General features: G+C 49.9%; 1 protein-coding gene across 1 annotated transcript; it reads right to left on the bottom strand.

Moving 5' to 3' along the window:
- Positions 1-2,735: 2,735 nt before the first annotated feature.
- LAT2 (linker for activation of T cells family member 2) lies at positions 2,736-17,960 on the bottom strand. Its single transcript, XM_041399573.1, has 13 exons — positions 17,892-17,960; positions 12,890-12,992; positions 11,658-11,697; positions 10,189-10,232; positions 9,326-9,380; positions 8,645-8,688; positions 7,842-7,880; positions 7,253-7,283; positions 7,070-7,149; positions 6,603-6,668; positions 5,779-5,841; positions 4,864-4,948; positions 2,736-3,651 (listed from the first exon to the last, which is right to left on the bottom strand). The coding sequence occupies exons 2-13, from the start codon at positions 12,972-12,974 to the stop codon at positions 3,633-3,635; spliced, it is 651 nt and encodes a 216-aa protein (XP_041255507.1). The 5' UTR covers positions 12,975-12,992; positions 17,892-17,960; the 3' UTR covers positions 2,736-3,632.
- Positions 17,961-18,802: the final 842 nt, after the last annotated feature.

Here is an 18,802-nt window from a genome sequence, read left to right as displayed (position 1 = left end):
ATCAAGTCTTAACTCATGCCCTAACACCTCAACTAAACCCTGGCACTGAGCGCCACATCCAGGCTTTTTTGAACACATCCAGGGATGGTGACTCCACCATTCCTGGGCAGACCATTCCGGTACTTTATCACTCTTGCAGTAAAAAAACTTTTTCCTAATATCCAATTTATGCTGTGGGACACAGTGCCAAAGGCCTTGCAATTAAGCATGGTCTGGTTACAGCAGTCACACAAAAGAGTGCAGAGGCACAAGTTGCTGGTGCTTGCACTTCACTCTGCCCATTTTGTTGATGATTTCCACCCCAAGTGTTCAGTTCCCCACTGCAGCTGTCTCAGTACCAAATGGATGTTTCCTGGCAGCACCAGCTGCCTTCAGCCTAGGGACTGGTCCTGCGCTGAGGCAGGGGCTGGGCACACCCTCCTGTTCTCTGACAAGCCAAGGGGAACACAAGTTTCAGCAGCAAGAGCTGGTGGCATTGTGACTTGCCCCTTAAGTCTCCTGCAGCTCCTCTGGCAGAGCCTGCAGACAAACATTTGTCATTCAATGTGCAGGATAGCAAGGGAATTAACAGCTGAAGTGCAGGGAATGCAGCAAACAGCACCTGGAATAATGGATGTAATGCTCAAAGTACATTCTTTCTTCACTAGATACGTATTGAACTTAGGCTTTGGTTCCCACCCAGCAAGTTACTAACAGCACAAACTCTATAAAATACACAACCAATAGGTTAGTACTGGGGCTTGAGCTGCTGAGTTCTCTACAGACACAGCATCACAGCTTTTGTCCCCAAAAATTTAAATAAGGTTAATTTTCCTTTGACTGCACATCACAGCCAGCCTACTCAGTCTTTGCTTTCTCATTCCAATGTGTTCATTGGGATGGGGAAGGAAGAGATGTTACCATGGATGTTTCATAAACCAGCAAACACCATATTTGGATGACTCAAGGCCAGTGCTTACCCTGTGAGATGTGCCTCCCACAGTGGTGGTGACAGTGGAAGGGTGAGGAACTTGAAGGGTCAGGTTCCTGCTCCTACCTGGTTTCAGAGGGTTTCTTCTCAACTCTGTTCAGTAGCTGCATTTCACAGCTCCGGTTTGGAGCAGACTCCCCTCTGGGCTAATCCTTTCCAGCTCTGCAGGGACGTAATCACACTCACTCTTCCTAAGAAGAGGACTAGTCTTGATCCCAGAGGCCACCAACACCTCCTGCTCTCCACAGGCGTTTGTTCCCCCTGTGAGTGCAGAGCTGCTGCTTTCCAGCACTTAGCACAGACTCCCCAGCTCCATTTTCAGAGCTGTACCAGCCAAAACTACTTTTCTAAAGCACCTTAAATTGAAAACAGGAAGTGAATTTCTCACTTAACTGCCTACCTAATGTGGAGAGAGGTGGACCCAGGGGAGATGTAAGCCTCCTTGCATTAGGTTCAAACAACAGTGTCTAGCAATTCTGGCTGAGCACCAGAAACGCTTGCACACCTAAAGCCAGTCCCAAAAGGACAGCATGGCAATGAACATACACATCTGTACTCATTGCAGAGAAAAACAGTGAGGTGGTTCAGAGCAAGACTAATAACAAACATTATTGATGGGAGTTCTTGAACCCGTCCCTGGATAGCTTCCAGTGTAATGAGATGACTGCCTGAGAAGTGCTCCAGAAGTTTTGCAAAGGATTTACGCCTCACTACAGCTGACTGCTCTGGAGGGCTGCAAAGGGGGATTTGCTCAGACCCCAGCAAGTGAAGGGAAGAGTCTCCACATCCAGTTCTGTCCTGCTTGCTTTGGCTCCACAACTTTAAAGCTCAGGCTTTGGCAATAGAGGATTGGCAAATTGTACCATTTATTTGTACCAAGAAAATCTAACTGGTGTAATCTGCCTCCCTGCTTTGTGAGGAGAACAATAAATCTTGTATTTTCATGTTCTGACCATGCACTGACCTAATGCCTAGAACTTTCTGGGAGGTGTCCAGCTGGATCTGGTGCTGTGTGCCAAGGATCTGTCACTGCTGCTAATCTGCTGTTCATGAATGGCTCCCTTGGCTGGCAGATGAATCACCAGTGGGTAACGTCATCAGACATCACTCACAACGAGCTCACCCTTGCAGTGAACAATCCACAGTCTGCAGCACTTCATGGCAAGTGGAAGCTTCTTCAGGTGCTGAGGATGAATCCAACAGTCCCATAGCCCTGTGAGGTCCAGGCACAATTTCAGTGACAAAAGCCCCTTTGCCTGTCACTGTCTGTGCTGCTGGCTCAGGGGAACCCTGCTGCCATGCACCTGTGCAGACTTTTTGCAGAACATTTGACCATCAGGAAACCTAAGGGTGTGAGGAGAAGCTGGGCTGAGGTGAGCAGAAAACCAGGCTGTGTGCATCCCTTAGTGCACGGGTTTCCTCTGTTGCAAAAGTCCTGTGCAAACTTGTAGCATTTGTAGGGACCACTAGCAAACCTTCTCCTGAGCCAAACTCCAACCCACCCACCGTTTCAGCTACACCAGCGGTGGGCACCTGTGGTCTCTCTTGGTGGTTCTGCTAAAATTAGAGCCCAGTCAGCTGCAGCAGGAAGCACCTGGCATCCCTTCTCCCACACCACAGCTCTCTAACCCTTAGCTCCCCTTCTCTGCTCACTCACCATGAGTGTGGGCTGTGTTCATTCCTGAAACACAGTTTTCTGATCTGATTTTGAGGAAGAAGGCTTTTAGTGCAGTTTCTCCCCATAAAATCCTGCACATCACTCCATGTCACCTCATGTCCTCCCATTTCTTTGTCACCTGATCATGCAGATGTCTATCATTGCAAAACACAGCAAAACACATTTTCTTTGGAAGCTTTTCAGTTTTAATAAATAAGTGTTCCAGAAGTGCCAGATCTGTACATCAGGGCTCGGGAGATAGGGATGCTGTTCCTGGGATGATGTTCCAACAGCCATGTTGAAGGACTGGTGCAGTTTCTGAGGCTGGTGGCTGTGGATCTGACTCTCACAGTTGCTGCTGGTTCTTTGTATCATTATAAAACAGATACTGAAACATGAGGAAAACTGCCATAGACCAACACTGTGAATTGCATGCCCATGGATAAGCAGGCATTTAATCCTCTTTAGCCTTTGTGAACAGGTTGGAATCTCATTCAGCTCCAGACAGCCACTGCTGTTACAAGCGCCACCTCTGCCTCGCCAGTTCCTCTCGTAGGAAACTGCTTCTGTAGGAGAGCACAGGAACTAAATCAGAACGTAATCCCTCTGGCTTAATACCATCGTGCATGAGTCACCCTGACAAATTAAGTAGCTGGCTGCATTACTGTTCAGCAAGTTAAAGATTTGTTTCATGCCTGACAGGAGAAAACATTGCCCAGACTGGCTATCTTCGAATGGACACACCGGGAAATGGGATTGGGATGAAATTGAGGATGAGGAGCCTGGGGCTTGCCCATGGTCTCTGGGGGCAGAATACTTTCTCCAGTTGCTGGTTTGCAGTTGGACTTCTGTGGGGCTTCAAGCAGTGCAGTTCTTTCAGTAACACCCCTTCTATGTCACTGCAGGCACAGACTGGAGAAGGGATTTCACTGAGGGATGGAAATCTCCCCTCTCCCTGGGTGCTTGTTCGCTGGGTGCGCTCTTACAGCTCAGCAAAAGATTTCTTCAGACTTTATGCAGAATACTTGAAATAAGAGGAGAAAAAACAGTGAGTCCACTGACTTTTAATCCCTGTTTTCAACTTAACTCTGCTGCCTGCTACATTTTCTTTCCAGGCACAAGTAGTGACATACACTACAAAATGTCCCTGTCTAAGCAGAAAGCCCAGTCGTGCTCCTGGAGGATGATCCCTGATCAGAGCAGGAGGCACCAGGAGCCCATTTCTCAGTTCAGCCTCCCTTGGTGGAGAACTTCTGCTGGCATTTGTTGGTTGGACATTGAAATTTCAGAATATTACTCTGCTAGCAAAGGCTACAACAGAGGCATCATTATAATGGCAAAAAGATGCCTGGCAGCAAGATATGGTCAGGTTTCTCAGGCTGGCTTTTTCCATGTCAAGCTACATCCAGGAGAAGCAAATGCCCTAGTGTGCAGAATGGGATCACTGTCCTTTGCATGGTGGGGACAAATCTTCAGAAAGATCCCATTTTGGGAGTCTGCCCGCTGTTGGTGCCTACAGTCTGGGGAATATAAAACCCTCTAAAACTAGAGCAGCTGGCACGTGGCATAAGGACAATCCCACTGGGCCTCCACAGGAGCTCAAGAGGGTAAAAACCCAACAAGGAGAGTGATACTGGTCCCAGTCCATCTCCCAGCTGGAGCCCTAGTCCAGTCTGGAGCAGGGTGACCAGCACCAACCAGCACATCATTCACTGTCCATCAGTGTCATGCAACCCTCCTGCAGCTCTCTGCAATTTTTTTACTTTATCTTCCCTGAACAATTCTTTATCAGCAGCCTCAGGCTGGTGCTGATGCTGGGGCAGGATGTGTGCTCTTAGCAGAGCAGGCAGGGCTCAGCTGAGGGAATCCCTGCTCAGAGCAGGGGGTTTGGGTGTCCCTGCCCACAGCCTGTGGCAGTGCTGGCTCAAGGTGCTCTGGAGCAGTTTGGATTCCTGTGCCTATTGGAGGAGGGCAGTGCTGGAGCTGGGACATTGGACAGATTTGTCTCCATGGTCCGTGTTAGCCAGCGTGGCATCACCAGGGATGAGGCACTGCACAGGGTGGGCTCCTCACACTCCACTGCCCATGTGGGCAGCTGTGCTGGTGCTGCCAGCAAGGGCAGAGCTCCAGGACAACTCCCTTTGGCTTAAACCAAATCCTCCCACCCCTAAATAAACACCATAAACCAAATCCTTCCACCCTCCATTAGCACCCCAACCATTTACTCTGTTTCTACCTTTGCTGTGGCAGCAGGGCAGGGCCTGACACAGGACCTGTGTTGATGTAGTCTGGCTCATCATCCAGGCTTTCTGTCAGTGGGGCTGTGGGTGAGGGTGGCAAGCACTTATCAGTGAGTGGTGTAAAAACACACAATGTAAAAACACACAGACCACTGGCACAGCACGTGTCCTGCCAATATTTAGTCTTTGCTGCTGACATGTTTTTGTGCCTGGGCTAAGAAAACTCAGACCAGCGTTAAGGTCTCCTTGAAGAGGCTTCAAAATGATCACAGCAATTTTGCAAACACTCTGGGCAGCTCTTCAGAGCCAAAAAAGATTTAATCTGGAGTGTGCAAACAGGAATAACTTTGCTTAGACAACTTTCACACCAGAGCTCTTAAATATATATGTGTTCACTCCCCACTGTTCCCAGGCCAGAACTACCCTCATCCTCACAGGAAGCCACATGTTAAATGAAACTGTGGTTAAAAGGTCAGTTTGAGAAATAGGGCCCCTGACTACAGCAGGAGAGTCAAGGGGTGACCCACTGGGTGTGTGCACAAAGTTCGGTGCCACAGGGGATTTCACAGCTGTGCCTGCTCTGGGGCAACCTCAAATGTAAGAGGATATAAGACCTGAAGAGCAACATTTTTCTGTAGCATCCCCTGGTGAGGGTTTAGCCACAGCTACCCAAAAGGTGGCCTTTGGAGTATGACAAACAGCACATTCCAACAGAGCAGCATTCAGTTACAGGAGTGTGTTACAGTTTGCACATTGCCTTGGATATTTATCATGGACAGTTGGGGGAAAAATTAACTCAAGACAAGGGTGATGGCTGCATTGCCCTTGCATGGTCTACACTGGCCCAGGTGCTCCAGGCACTCTGCCCATAAGCCCCGTCCCCAAACAGCAAACAACAGCTGAGAACCTACCTTGCCCTTGCTGGAGTTTCCATGTGAGTATTGTCATGCTGTTCTCATAGTCTACAGCATCGTCTGTGACAAGGAAGAGTTTGGACAGGACAATACTGAACAGCAAATGGACAAAAAGGGGCCTTTGTGAACCCCCCCTGCCCCCGACTGCACCGTGCACGCGGCTCAGTTTCCAGCAGCACAGATCTGCTGATGCTGCCTCATCATTTTCCAGCCCTGGCCACGTGCCTGGATCTCAGCAGGCATGGATGGGGATCAGACAGGTCCCTGCTGCTCCTGCCTCCTCTAAGCACTCTGCACAAAGCCAGGCAGGAGCAGGACAGGCTTCAGCAGCGCAGAAAGCGGGTGTTAACTCACAGAAGGAAACAAAACCACTTCCTATTTTGATTGCAGCATCCCAGGACTGATGCTGGAAGCCCTGAAGGGACACTGTCGTCCAGTGTCACCCTCCAGAAGCTTCCTGGCTGCAGCCTTCTTCTGCTGGATTTGGTGAGAAACCTGAGCTAGGGGCTAGAACCATAATCATCCTGGCTAAGACAACACTAAAAACCTAAAGATGCAGACCTCAAAGCTCCTGAATTGCTGCAGAAACCACCAAGTCAAAGGCACCAGGGTAGAGGTATCACCATGTGCATTTTCCTGCAGAAAGGGAAATGTTCCAGGCCTGCTGTGTGCCTGCAGCAGCCCCTGTGTGCCAGTTCCATGGCACAGAGCTGGCAGGAAGAGCTGAGCTGTGAACAAGCAGGTTTCTCTTGGCTGAGCAGGTCACCATCCTTCTCTGCACTTTGTGTGACACACATGACCCGTGACAGCAGCACCCTTACCTGAATCAGAGCCCTGAGACACTCCAATGGTGACATTTTCATAGGAACAGGAATCCTCATCTTTCTCTGATGGAGAGAAGAAAGAAGAGTGACAAAGAACCTGTGGAAGTGTAAGTGACCTGGGAAGATCCCCCAGCACCTGCAGGAAGGGGCTGTTTCCCACAGTGAAATGTAGATTCACTAAAAAATTGTTAGTCTTAGTGACAGCCTGTGGTGACTAAGGGATGGAATTGGGTGCTCACTCCCACAGGAGCACAACACCAATGGTTTTGGGCTGTCCTGTTTACAGGCAACAGATGGACTGATGGGGGCTTGGACATCCCTCAAATCCCACAGCTCTGCTGCACCCTTTGAATGAATGTGTCCCCTGGACCCCACTTGCTTCAGGCCACAGACAGAGCTCAGACAGAGCAGTCTCACGAGCTCCCTGGAGCCCAGAGACAGCCAGGCTGGATGAAGGAACCCACCTGGCTTGCCTGGAGACCCAGCACAGGGTGGACTGAAGAGCCTGCTGCAGTTGTAGTAGTGATCCAGAGACCTGGGCTCCCTGTGAGAAGAGCAGCACTGTCAGCTCCTGCTGCCCTTGCAGGCTCCCCAGGCTGGGCTGTGGCAGCACCAGGACAGCTCTGGCAGCAGCACAGGGTACTCACACATAGGCAGTTTCTTCTTGCAGGCAGTTCTCTGTAAGGACAAGGGTTTGCTGTCAGCACCCCACCATGGCATCGACCTGAACAGCCATCCCTGGGCACAGCTGGACAAACCCCCAGCACAGCCACAGCCCCACAGCCTGTCCACAGCAGAGCAGGGTGGCTGGAGCACTCAGAGGTGCCCCTGATCCACCCCAGGTCCTGGGAAAACATCACCTCTCATGGACACATCCTGCCAGCTGGCAGGAGATGGGGAATATGCTCCCTGGCTTGGGAAAGGAGAGCACAGCCCCACACACCACTAATCCTCTTAGGGCAAGCACCAGCTCACACTGCCCCGGGAGAGAGCAGCGGGCTCGGGAGCATCCGTCCCCCTCCGCTCTGCCCCTTAATCAGATCAGTGTGTGTCTCACAAAGCAATCCCTAAACTGACGCAGCCAGAGCTCTGCACTGCTGGCTGCCTGTGTGCTCCCTGGCACCTCCCATCCCCTGGAAAAAAATGTGCTCCTTGCCAGCTCCCATCCCCTGGCAGCTCCCATCCCCTCAGCAGCTTTCCTTCCCAGACCCCCAGACACATGGCTGCAGCATTTACCTGCCAGGAAATTCTGGTACCGGGGCTCTTCCCTGCTCCCTGGGGACAAGAGAGGGACACATTACACGTGAACTGAAGCTGAGTGATGGGAGCAGTCTGACAGTGGAGGGAAGCACCAAGTATTTCAGCAGCAGCAGCTATATCCCCCTCAGCTCTGGGGTCAGAGGGCACAACTGCAAGGTTGGACACTCCAGGGTACAGGAATAGGACAGCCAGGGGTGATATTTTAAACAATCTGTGCCTGTGCCAGTAACCAGGACTGGTCAGCCACAGCAGGATGAGCACTGGGCTTTGAACTCAGACTCAGGACAGACCCAAATTAAGATGGACATGGACCTGTTGGAGCAAGTCCAGAGGAGTGCACAAAGATGTTCCAAGGGCTGAGCCCCCTGCTCTGGAGACAGCGTGGGAAAGCTGGGGCTGCTCAGCCTGGAAAAGAGAAGGCTCTGGGGAGACTTTAGAGCCCCTTCTAAAGGGGAGAGGGACTTTGGACAAGGACTGAGAGTGACAGGACAAGGGAGAATGGCTTCCCATGACAGAGGACAGGGTTAGGGAGGATATTGGGAAGAGGTTTCTCCCTGTGAGGGTGGTGAGGCCCTGGCACAGGCTGCACAGAGCAGCCGTGGCTGCCCCATGCCTGCAGGTGTCCAAGACCAGGGTGGACAGAGCTTGGAGCAGCCTGGCCCAGGGGAAGGTGTCCCTGCCCATGGCAGGGGGTGGAATGAGATGGGCTTTAAGGTCCCTTCCATCTCCAACATGTCTGTGGTTCATTGCATCTGTGCCTGTCCCAGGAAGCTGCTCACCATATCCAGGGTGATGGGAAGCACTGAGCTCTTCGGTGGCTTTACTGAAAGAGAGAAAAGAGACCTAAAACCCCAGGTCTGAGCAAACCCTACCAGCAGTTACACTCCATCAGAAGGACCATCCACGAAACCTCCCTGCGAGGCTATCAAGTACACACATGGAGCAAGGGGAGATTAAGAATTTGGGGTAAAAATCCCAAGATGGGAATATCTGTGTTTGAATATTGCAGTAGAGTTGCAATGCCTGTGTAGTTACTGGGGGTTTGGGTGATGGGGAGAAAGGGATTTATCACACCAAACTGCTTATGAGTGAATAATGGCCATTTCTTTTCCATGATGCATCTGTTATCTAGAGCCACACCTCGCTCTCCTGGGTTTGATTTAATCAGTTGCCAGAAGAATGCAGTCATACTAAACAAAATCCAGAAAAAGTCTAAATATACTATTGACCATCAACAAGTGAAGCAACCCAATCAAATTGAAGACATCCCTGCTCCTCACCAGGGGGTTGGACTAGATGACCTTGAAAGGTCCCTTGCAACCCAAACTATTCTTTGATTCTAAATACAGCCCAAGCCATATCTACAGGGCCCAGAATGCAATCCCAAATGTTCATCTGTGTTAGGTGAACTTCATCCAACCTTGGCTCTAGAGCTAGATTTTATTTGGGTTTTTTCGTACCTTGCTATTGAGAAGTTTTCAGGTTCCTTACTTTTTTCCAGCCTTCGGGTTGCAACTGGCAACAGCAACAAAATTACAGTGTTAATTATTGCGGCAGCAGCAGATGTGTACAAAGAGCACAGAACATCCACCAGAGAGGAACCCTTGGGACTGGCAAGCATTTTCCTAATGCATCCTAAAATAGCTTCCAGATTGTTCCTTGAGTGTTCAAAAATGGTCAAAACAAGGAACAACTAGAGGAAGAGCTGGTGTCCGTGCAGCTTGCAGATGCTCTCTGGAGGAGGGCACAATCCCAGCTGCTGTCACCTGCTGTCCCCCAGACCCGCGTGACTGGGGCCATTCCCCTCCCTCCACACTGCAAGGGACAGTGCAGAGCCTGGATCAGGCTGGGATGAAAGACTTGCAGGGGGGCCTGGAGCCAGCAGAGCCCTCGGCAGGGCAGGGCAGGGCAGGGGACACACGGCACACGGGCTGGCAGCGCTCCTGTGACACAACACGTGGGAGCCCAGCGCTGAACCCAGCCTGCTTCAGGAAGCACTGAGGGGGATGATGAGCGAGTCACTCCTGTCACCCACACCTTCACTCTCCCAGGGTGCCCTGCATGGTTCCAAGAGCCCCAGCAGCTGAGGCGTCACTTTTCAGCGACAACGCTTCAGTGAATTATTCTCAATGCAAAGGGCATTTTGTCCCTTAGAGCTCAAGAGTTCACATACCTAGAAGCATCTAAGGTGGCTTGGACAATCCAGGCCTCACCATTTCATGGCCTGGCTTCGAGGTGACCCTTTGAACATTACTTTCCCCCTGCTCTATGCACACAGGGCCCTCACCACGGGGCAGGAGCCAAATGCAATGTTCATACTCACTGGTATGGGATCGAATCACCTCAAATCTCTGCTGGCTTTCGAGTCTGGAAAAAACAGCAGTACAATCTCAGCTGAATTTTGGGGTTTATAACAAGGAAAACAGATACAAGAGATCTATTTGGTGAGTGGAGGGCAGAGAGCACCCTGCTGGGCTCTGTGAGATGCCAAGCTGCACTGCTCAGCACGTCATGCAGGGCCTGTATGAGCTGGGAGCATCTGCCTGGACTCTTCTTTGGTCCTTTAAAGACAAGATGTGGTTTTGGACCACTGGTAGAGCAGCCAACATCAGCAAGGGAAGTATCCAGGGATGAGGAAAACATAATTTAGGATAATTCTCATTTTGATGCTTCAGCCACCAAAGGCTAGAAGAACCTTTTTACCCAGAAAAAAATAGATGTGAAATGGCTTCAAACTCCACTGCTTCACCTCCACTGCTGCCTCTGCCCATTCCATCATCCCTTAATATCAGCATGAATAAAATAACATGACCAATGATAACCTATGCCCAGGAACCTCTTTACTTTTCAGTTAATAGGAGAGCTGCTTTTCAGAGCACATGAGAACCCAACATCTTGTCCACTGCAGGTATTTCTACACAGGCACTTATTAATTCCAACTTTGGGAACCCTTTCCCCCTTTTCCATTGGGCTTGCCCCATACCCAGCTGGGCTTCATGGCCCAAGGCTATCAAAAAACCCAAACACAGAGTCAAACTGCTTTGCCTGCAAACCACTCCTCCAGAAAGAGCACACAACACCACAAACCTGAGCCCAAACCACCTAATCCAGGTATAAATTTCAAGAAGTTGGGACAATTCAGCAAGAGTCTGTGAGGGATGGAGCCTGTGGGGGACAGAGCCTTCAGTGGCTGCTCCATCAGTCTACAATGGATCACTCTGGAGCCTTTCCCCACAGAAACAAAACCCCAACCCCTTGGAAGCCTTTGCAGAGCCACATTGCATCTCCTGTAACAAAGCTTACAACCCAACTTTTCTTTTTTTAACATCATTTACTGTGGTTTGTCTGTTGCTGAAGGAAATAAGGGGCAGTGCATGTGTGTACACTGCATTTCCTTCATTTCTTGTGCTGCAGGTCAGTGGTTGCTCTGCTACACGGTCCAAGGGCAGGGGCTTCTTGATGGAGTAAATAATCTTTCCATCTCATCTCAGAGCACAACAGAAGAGGATAACAACTACCTTTTCCAACTAGTTAATGATTCAACGTCACCGTCAGCTTCAGTTTCAGTTTGGATTATTCTCTGTGAAGGCATTGCCCCTTCAACAGCACTTTGGGCTGGGGCACACTGCCTTGCCTCCCATCCTGGCATTATTTTATTTTATTTTATTTTATTTTATTTTATTTTATTTTATTTTATTTTATTTTATCCCATATTTCAGCTTGGGTCTGGCTCTGCAGCTCACCCTGGCTGAGTTGTCTGGGGGAGAAACACGATTGGGAAAGGCAACTTACTGGCTCCTCTGCTGGTTCAGCTGTGTCTCACGTTTGGTAGCTGGAAGACAAGGGAACAAAAAGCTCTTAGAAAGGATAATTTGGGAGTTAGAGATCATAAAGGCCAATAAAATCATTCACAAAACTTCTTCAGCATGTCAGGACAGCGGAGGCAGTGAGCAGCAGCTGCAGTAGGGCTTTGATGAAATATTTTGAAATGATGTTTGCTTTGTGGTTTTTGTCTCAACGTCCACAAGCAAGGCAGCCAGTCCTGCCCCCAAACCCCAAAGTGCAGCCTCTCCCCCATTGAAACCCAGTGCTCAGGGAGGGGCTCAAACCCCACTGGGTGCTCACTCTACTCTCTGTATGAACTTATCCTGAGACTCCCCTTGCCTCCCTTCTGTCCCAGACCCTCTGCAGGATTTGTGTAACTGCAGCTCATCCTCCCAGGTGAAGTCCCAAAACCACCCACCACGACGGCCATGTAGAGGGATCTCAGTGTTACATCTGCCCCAGGGCAGGGGGGCTGCACTTTTGGGTGTTCCTTCTGTCTTGGCTCTCTGGCAGAGCCTCGTCCATGCTCAAGCTGTGGGAGCATCCCCAAAGATGCCCATGATCCTGCTGGGGAGAAGGTGACAGCACTGCCCTGGAGAGATGCACCGTAGGCTCTGGGCACTGCTCAGGATGAGGGAAGAAACTTCCCCTATGATGCCCTGCAGCACGATGTTAATTTGTCCCAGTTCTGTCCTCCCCGTTGGCCTTCCCTGCCCCTTTTTCCCCTATAATGTGCATGTTCTAGAGAGTTCTCCATTCCCTGTGTTCCCACTGGTTGGTGTAACCCCACCCATCCACCCTGGCATTCCCTATTGGTCCCTTCCCTGGATTTATACCCTGGACCCTCCTTAGTCTGTGTCTTTGGCCCTTGGACCCCTTCAGTGTTTGACTCCAATGAACTCTCTTTGGAACTCCATGCCTGGACCTGCCCGTGCCTTCACTGTTGAGCTGCTGTGTGTGTCTGTCTCTCTGTCTATGTGTGTCTGTCTGTCTCTGTGTCTGTCTGTGTGCTGTGCTCTCCTGGCTCCCACCCGTTGGCACAGGACGCTCTCGGTGAAGGTTGTGCCCAGCACCACCACAGACCACAACCCATCCCCACAAGGGCGAAGCTCGTGCCCAGCTGAGCAGAGCCAAACCCACAGGGTGGGGGGGAACATTCCAAGAGGGAATTCCAGCCAGGTGGAATTCCCAGCACTTACCTGAGAGCTGGCACCTGATGCAGAGGCTGACGGCTGCCCCGAGCAGCATCAGCGCCGCGGCCGCCCACAGCTCCAGCTGCACCATGGCCCAGCCAAATCCAGCCTGAAACACAGCCAGGGGACCCTGTCAGCTGTGGGGGCACACAGGGCTGTGAGGCCATCCCTCAGAGAGCCTTTAGCCCCAAAAAGCCAGGTGCTGTTTGCCCTCCCAGCCCCATGGAGCTGGGAGGCTGCTGAGGATGCAGAAGGGACTTTGGGCTCGCAGCCAGGACAGCAGAGGCAATGCCCTTTCCTGACTGCTCTGAATCACTCACTGCCAGTCCCCAAACCCACCCTGCTGCCATCAAATCTGTCAGCAACAGTAATCTTCTAATATCCAGAAGAGAGGGCAAAAGGGAGGCACTTGGCAGTATTTAAACAGTCAAGACCTTTGCACAACCTGTTCTGGCTCAGAGTGACTCCCAGTGTGAAATTCCCCACACATTTTTCTGCCTTTTTCTGCATTGAGCTGGCTCATCCACTGGCTCTTAACTTCTTTCCATGACAAGCTCTTTTCATGAACAGCAGCTAACATTTTTTAATAATCAGCAAGATTTGGTTTCAACTTCTTCCTTTAAAATACAAACCATCCTACAAACATCACAGCAAGCAGCCTGCTGGCACTGAGATGGATCATTTGCCCATTCCTATTCCCCAGGGTCTGATTTTCTTTAGTTACAGATTGTTTTAATTTATTTTTGATTTTAATCAACTTTTTTTCCCTAGGGATGGAGACGCTTCAACGAGCCAAAGGCCAGAACATCATCACTGTGGCTGGCAGGAAGCTTTCCGGCTGCCTACCTTCAGCCTCTCTTATTACAACTTTAGCCTGTATTAAATTGGTGAATGGAGTTGGAAAGATATATTATAGCAATTTATAATTAAAAAAAATTCAAAATAACAAAACAAATGCCAGTAGCAGGCAAGAGAAAGCAGCAGCTTGATTCTGCCCTGCTCAGCACCTTCTGCCTCTGCTTGATTAAAGTGGAATAAACAACATTTCTCTGCCCAAACTTTGCAGAAGTTTGGAAGTTGCTCTGACAGCCCATTCACGTCAGAGAAAACCCAAATCCTCCCATGGCAGCTGAGCCTGTGGGGGCTGAGCAACTTCCTGCTGTCCCTGCAGGCACTTGGAGCAGCAGCTGAGCGTGCTGGTGGAGATTTGTGCTCCAGTTTGCCATTGAACCTCAGCCCTGTGCCACAATCCCAGTTATCAGGGCAGGGTGAAAATAATCATGGTGTAAATCAGCACGGGGCAGGGAAAGGGGAGGAAGGAAAGTCCCTCATTTCCACTCAGACAGAGCCTGAGCAAAGCCAGCAGCAGAGGTGAAGGGGTCTGGTGTCAGCATCTCCCAGTGGCTCCCAAACTCCATGTGGCTGTCCAGCAGTGACCTCACCCTTTGATGGGAACAAACTGGGCTTATTCCTCCTGTGCTCCAGGTTCCCTGGGCTCTCCAGGACCTGGCAGCTGCCAGCACTCACTCCACCATGGCTTTGCCTTTCACAGGCCCCCAGAGGCCTCTCTTTCCCTGCACAGTCTTTTTGCAGCACTTTCTGAAGAAGATGAGATGAGTTATTCTAAAGTTAATTGTCCAGACCTCCATGCACCGACCCCAGAGTGCAGGACCAGAACCCAAAAGAGCCAAGTCAAAACCATGTGGTTTCTCCCATCATTTTTCCTTTGCTCAGCATCCCCCATGGAAATCATGAGCTGTGGGTCATCTCTAAAGCATCTCCAAGAGGCAGCTGAGGGAAGTTGGTCCAGTGCTGGTGACTAAAATACAAAGAGCTGTGATGCTGCTGCTTTGTGGGTTTCCTGGCTTTTTTTTTTTTTTTTTTTCTTTTTCTTTTTCTTTTTTTTTTTGCCTTTTTTTTTTTCTTTAAAGTGAAGGCAAGGCAGAGCTGAAGACACCTGACAACACTGACCTAGTTTGTCCCTTTGCCCAGCAGCCTCCTGGGCCAGAGCCAGTTTTATTTTGGTTACGGGCAGTGAGGCAGCAAAACCTGTCTGCTCCTGAGCCCCACTCACCAGGGACACCACAAGGGGTTATTTGAGGGGCTGATGAAGAGGACATGGTGTGTTCCATCCCATCACAGCTTTATGCCCCAAGAAAGCCCCCAAGTCACACACACACATCAGCCTGGAGATCATCTGTGCTCCCTAAATACCCAGGTCCATGGAAAATCCTTTCTTTTGGTACAAGCCCTGCTCTGGTAAGGAGCTGACAGGAGGAGGTGATGAACAGATTTATGACAAGCAGAAGGCTGGAAGCACTTACTCACGGCTAGCAGGATATAAATAAAATATTTGGAAGGCTGAATGTGCTTCCCTGTGCTCTGCCTCGGGGAGATGGAGAGCAGAACAAAGAGCCTGGAGCCATGGAGGTCTCTGCACAGGGGGATGGATGTGTGGGGTCATGGATGGCCAGCCCTGCTTCCAAGATGCTAGACCCAAACTCGGGGAGAAAACAGGTTCCCAGCTGGTTTGGGAGGGACACTGGGGCTGTGTCACAATGCCCTGCTCTCTTCATGCACTGTTCTCTTCTCCTTTTGCCTGTTTTTCCCCTTTTTGTGCTGAGGAAGCCAGTGGGACCAGGGCACAGCCCGAGCACCAGGAGCCCACAAATCCCTCAGGAGCAGCTGCTCCAGACAAGCAATTCCTGGGAGAGCAACACGCTGGAGGCTGGGTACAGCTGTGCTCTCCCACCAGGGGCTGCTCCTCCTCTGGCCTCAGGTGTTTTTAGCAGGCAAGGAGACAGGCTTTTTCTCGCTAAAAAAAATTGGGAAAATTAATGAACTCTCAAAATTTATCTCCTCTGTGGCAGATCTTGTCCTAATTTAAGGATTCACCCCAGTAACAAGGCTCACTACGAAGATCCAAAGGAAGGAGAGGTGGTTTTATCCAGGAAGATAAAAGGTCTTCTGCTTTTAATTCCACTGAAATGGAGAGTAAGAGGACATGGAACTCACTGTCCATCTGTCCAAGAGCAGCACAACAAAGTGAGAAAAACTTTTGAATTGAAATAAGGCAATTCTGGCTCATAAAATGAGTGGAAATAAGCTGGATATGCGCAGGCTAGAAATAAGATTCCTAATGGATGGAAAGCCTGGAAGAACCTCCCAAAAGCATCAGAAGAGGCACAAAGCTCACTAAAAAAATCTTGCAAGAGCACTTCAAGTGAATTTTAACTTTTTTGCTGAGAAACCAGGAGCGTGAGGAATGTGTGGATGTCCTCAGCAATGCCTGGTTTTCCAGGAGATAATTTCTGATTAAGCCATTTTAGCCCTTTGCAGATGTCAAGCCCACCCTTGAGTTCACATTGCAAGATAAAGACTAAAATAATGTATTTATATTATGTATTTAATGTGTTTATATTATGTATTGTATCAATCAAAAATTGCCCAAAAGGCAAATATAAACCAGTCACTTTCTCTCCCCTGCAGAAAGTTTTGTGGTGTGCACCAGTTTGCAGTAAATGAATTCTAAGTCAGGCTGGTAGGATGAGTCACTGCTATGAAATATGAAGTGGAGAGTGTATTTAAAGACTCACCATATGAAATTCAGCACACTGACTTGTTGAACAGATGCAATATTCAGCTTGAGTCGATGTCTCTAACGTGTCTAAGAAAAGCAACTCCACTTTCTGTTTGCCTGTGTGGCACAGATTGCCACAGAAAGTCCCATCAATTCAGAAATTAAAGTCTCAGAGCAAGGAGTCTCTCCTGTGGCTGGAATGACTTCAATGACCAGCACTGAGCCTTCAGCAAAGCTCCTTCCCAGAGGTCTGCACATCTCATTTCCCACCAGATTTGTGCCAGGGTCAGGCTTTTTAGGAAGGCTGCTGCCATGGAGTTCAAGCCTGGGGTTTTACAGCTATTCAGGCAGATCAGGCTTTCATGCCAATAGATGCATTTCAGAAGAACTTACGATAAAAGGGGAAAGTTAGAATTGGTAAACCAACTTCCACATAGATTATGACTTTGGAAAATGCTTTTTAAAAACCTTGGGTGGAAAATACGGTGCAAAACCCCAATCACAGCAGGCATGGCAGCACAAGAAGGTAACTCCCAGACATATCCTGTATTTGTAACTGCTCCAGGCAGCACTGACTGCTCCCAGCATCATTCACTTCCACTGGGAGCCCAGGGGATGCATGTTAGCAATACAGGCAACCCCTGTGTAACTAAGGACTCCAGAACCACGAAAATGAGCCAATCTCACACAAGATTATCCCAAAATTATCCTCTTCTGCTAAATTATCTGCCTCATGGCCCATCTTACACCGAACATTGTTCACACAAGAGAAAACTGATGCAAACCCAAATCTCTTTCAATCTAGAATTTGCTATTTCGAGCACTTACATGCAGTGAAATAAATACATTCATATCCGTGATGGCAGTCAGCTCTGAAATCAATGGAAAACCCAGGAAGTGTCGTTTGAATCAGCTATTTTTAAGGACTGGGCTTTGGAGGGGGAGCAGCGTGGGCTGCAGCAGCCCCAGAAGCTGCAGGCAGGAGCCAGAGGAAGGTCCATGCAGGGATGAGGGAAGCTCAGCACAGAGTATTTTAGAAGATGCGAATGCAGAAATAATGAAATTAAACCCACGCTTCCATCAGCAGATGGACGAGGAGATGCAAAGAGCAGTGCTGTAAAACAGCCAATCCAGGTTGTGTGGGATGGGCTCCTCTCAGGTCCAGAGGGCTCCAAATGCTGCTGGGAAGAGAGAGTTGGAAATTCCTCCCTTGGAGCTGGTGATGGCCAGCAGCAGCAGTGAGGAGGGGACATCCACCACGTTGCTTTTCAGAGAGGTTTCACACGGATGACCTTGAACCTCTTGAAAGGCTCACCAGGGTCTAAAGTGGGATCTCTGAGCCCCCCGGGACACCCCACTGTCCCCACAGGAGCCCCAAACGCCTCCGGGCGCTCTCCTTGCCCACGCCTGCTCCCTCGCCCACCTTACCCGCAGCTCAGCCGCTGTCCCCGGAGTGTCCCAGCTCCTCCAGCTCCTCCAGCTCCTCCAGCTGCCGGGGCTGGAGCTGGTCCCCGCAGTTCTCGTTGCAGTTGCAGTTTCCTGTCCCCTGTGAATCACCAACCCCAACATCCGCTGCCCGGCCGGGCCGCCCCGACACACGACGCCTGCACAAACCCACTGGGGTCACTTTGTGTCCCCTGGGGAGAGGAGGAGGCTTGGCCAGCGTGGCACCACACTGAGCTCACTTCCCTTGGGGTTCAGATGCTGCTGGTGCCCCACAAAGGTTCAGGTTCCTTTTAGCAAAGAGCCTGAACAGGAATAACGCTGGAAGCGGCAGGTGCTGACAGGAAAAGCTCAAAGCTCAAAGCAAACTGCAATCCCTCCCTGGGGTTTGTGGAAAAGATGGGAACAAGTTACAAAGGCAGAAAACAGCCTGAGGTCACTACTGCTAATGGCCAAAGCTGCAGCTCCTGTCCAGTGCTGTAAGAATAAAACCAGCTCTTATGCTTCAGCATAATTGGCACAATTTCACTGCACTCTCAAATAAAGTAATTCCTCAAATTTTTTTGGTGCTTGAGTGGAATAAGGAGGGCTCATGAATTCCCTATTGAGAATTTCTGTATTGGCTTAAAGCCCTGTCACAGTCCCTGAAAGAGGGATCCTGCTCCAGCACTGGGGAAGCCTGCACACACATATCACTGTGCAGTTGTGCAATAGTACAAGAGCCACGGGGCACACGAGTTACAACCACAAACAAAACGTTTCATGCTGCTCTCACTAAGGCTCTACAAAGCCTCTCTTACATGTAAATTGTTCAGTAAAGGGAAATTTTGTTATATTTAAATTAGAGCAGCCACCTACACCCAGCTCTCTGTGCAAGAAGGTGACTCTTCGTCATA

The sequence above is a fragment of the Onychostruthus taczanowskii genome, unplaced genomic scaffold (genome assembly GCF_017590055.1).
Source record: "Onychostruthus taczanowskii isolate IOZ18803 unplaced genomic scaffold, ASM1759005v1 scaffold165, whole genome shotgun sequence".
NCBI lineage: Eukaryota > Metazoa > Chordata > Aves > Passeriformes > Passeridae > Onychostruthus > Onychostruthus taczanowskii.
This window is presented reverse-complemented; position numbering and strand designations above follow the sequence as displayed.

What these genes read in the sequence shown, in the direction of transcription:
- LAT2 (XM_041399573.1), bottom strand. Translation starts at nt 12,974, where the DNA reads ATGGTGCAGCTGGAGCTGTGGGCGGCCGCGGCGCTGATGCTGCTCGGG. An exon ending in CATCAGGTGCCAGCTCTCAG is followed by an intron (nt 11,698 to 12,889) that starts GTAAGTGCTGGG and finishes CTTGTCTTCCAG; the next exon opens with CTACCAAACGTGAGACACAG. An exon ending in TGGGTCTCCAGGCAAGCCAG is followed by an intron (nt 6,669 to 7,069) that starts GTGGGTTCCTTC and finishes TCTCTCCATCAG; the next exon opens with AGAAAGATGAGGATTCCTGT.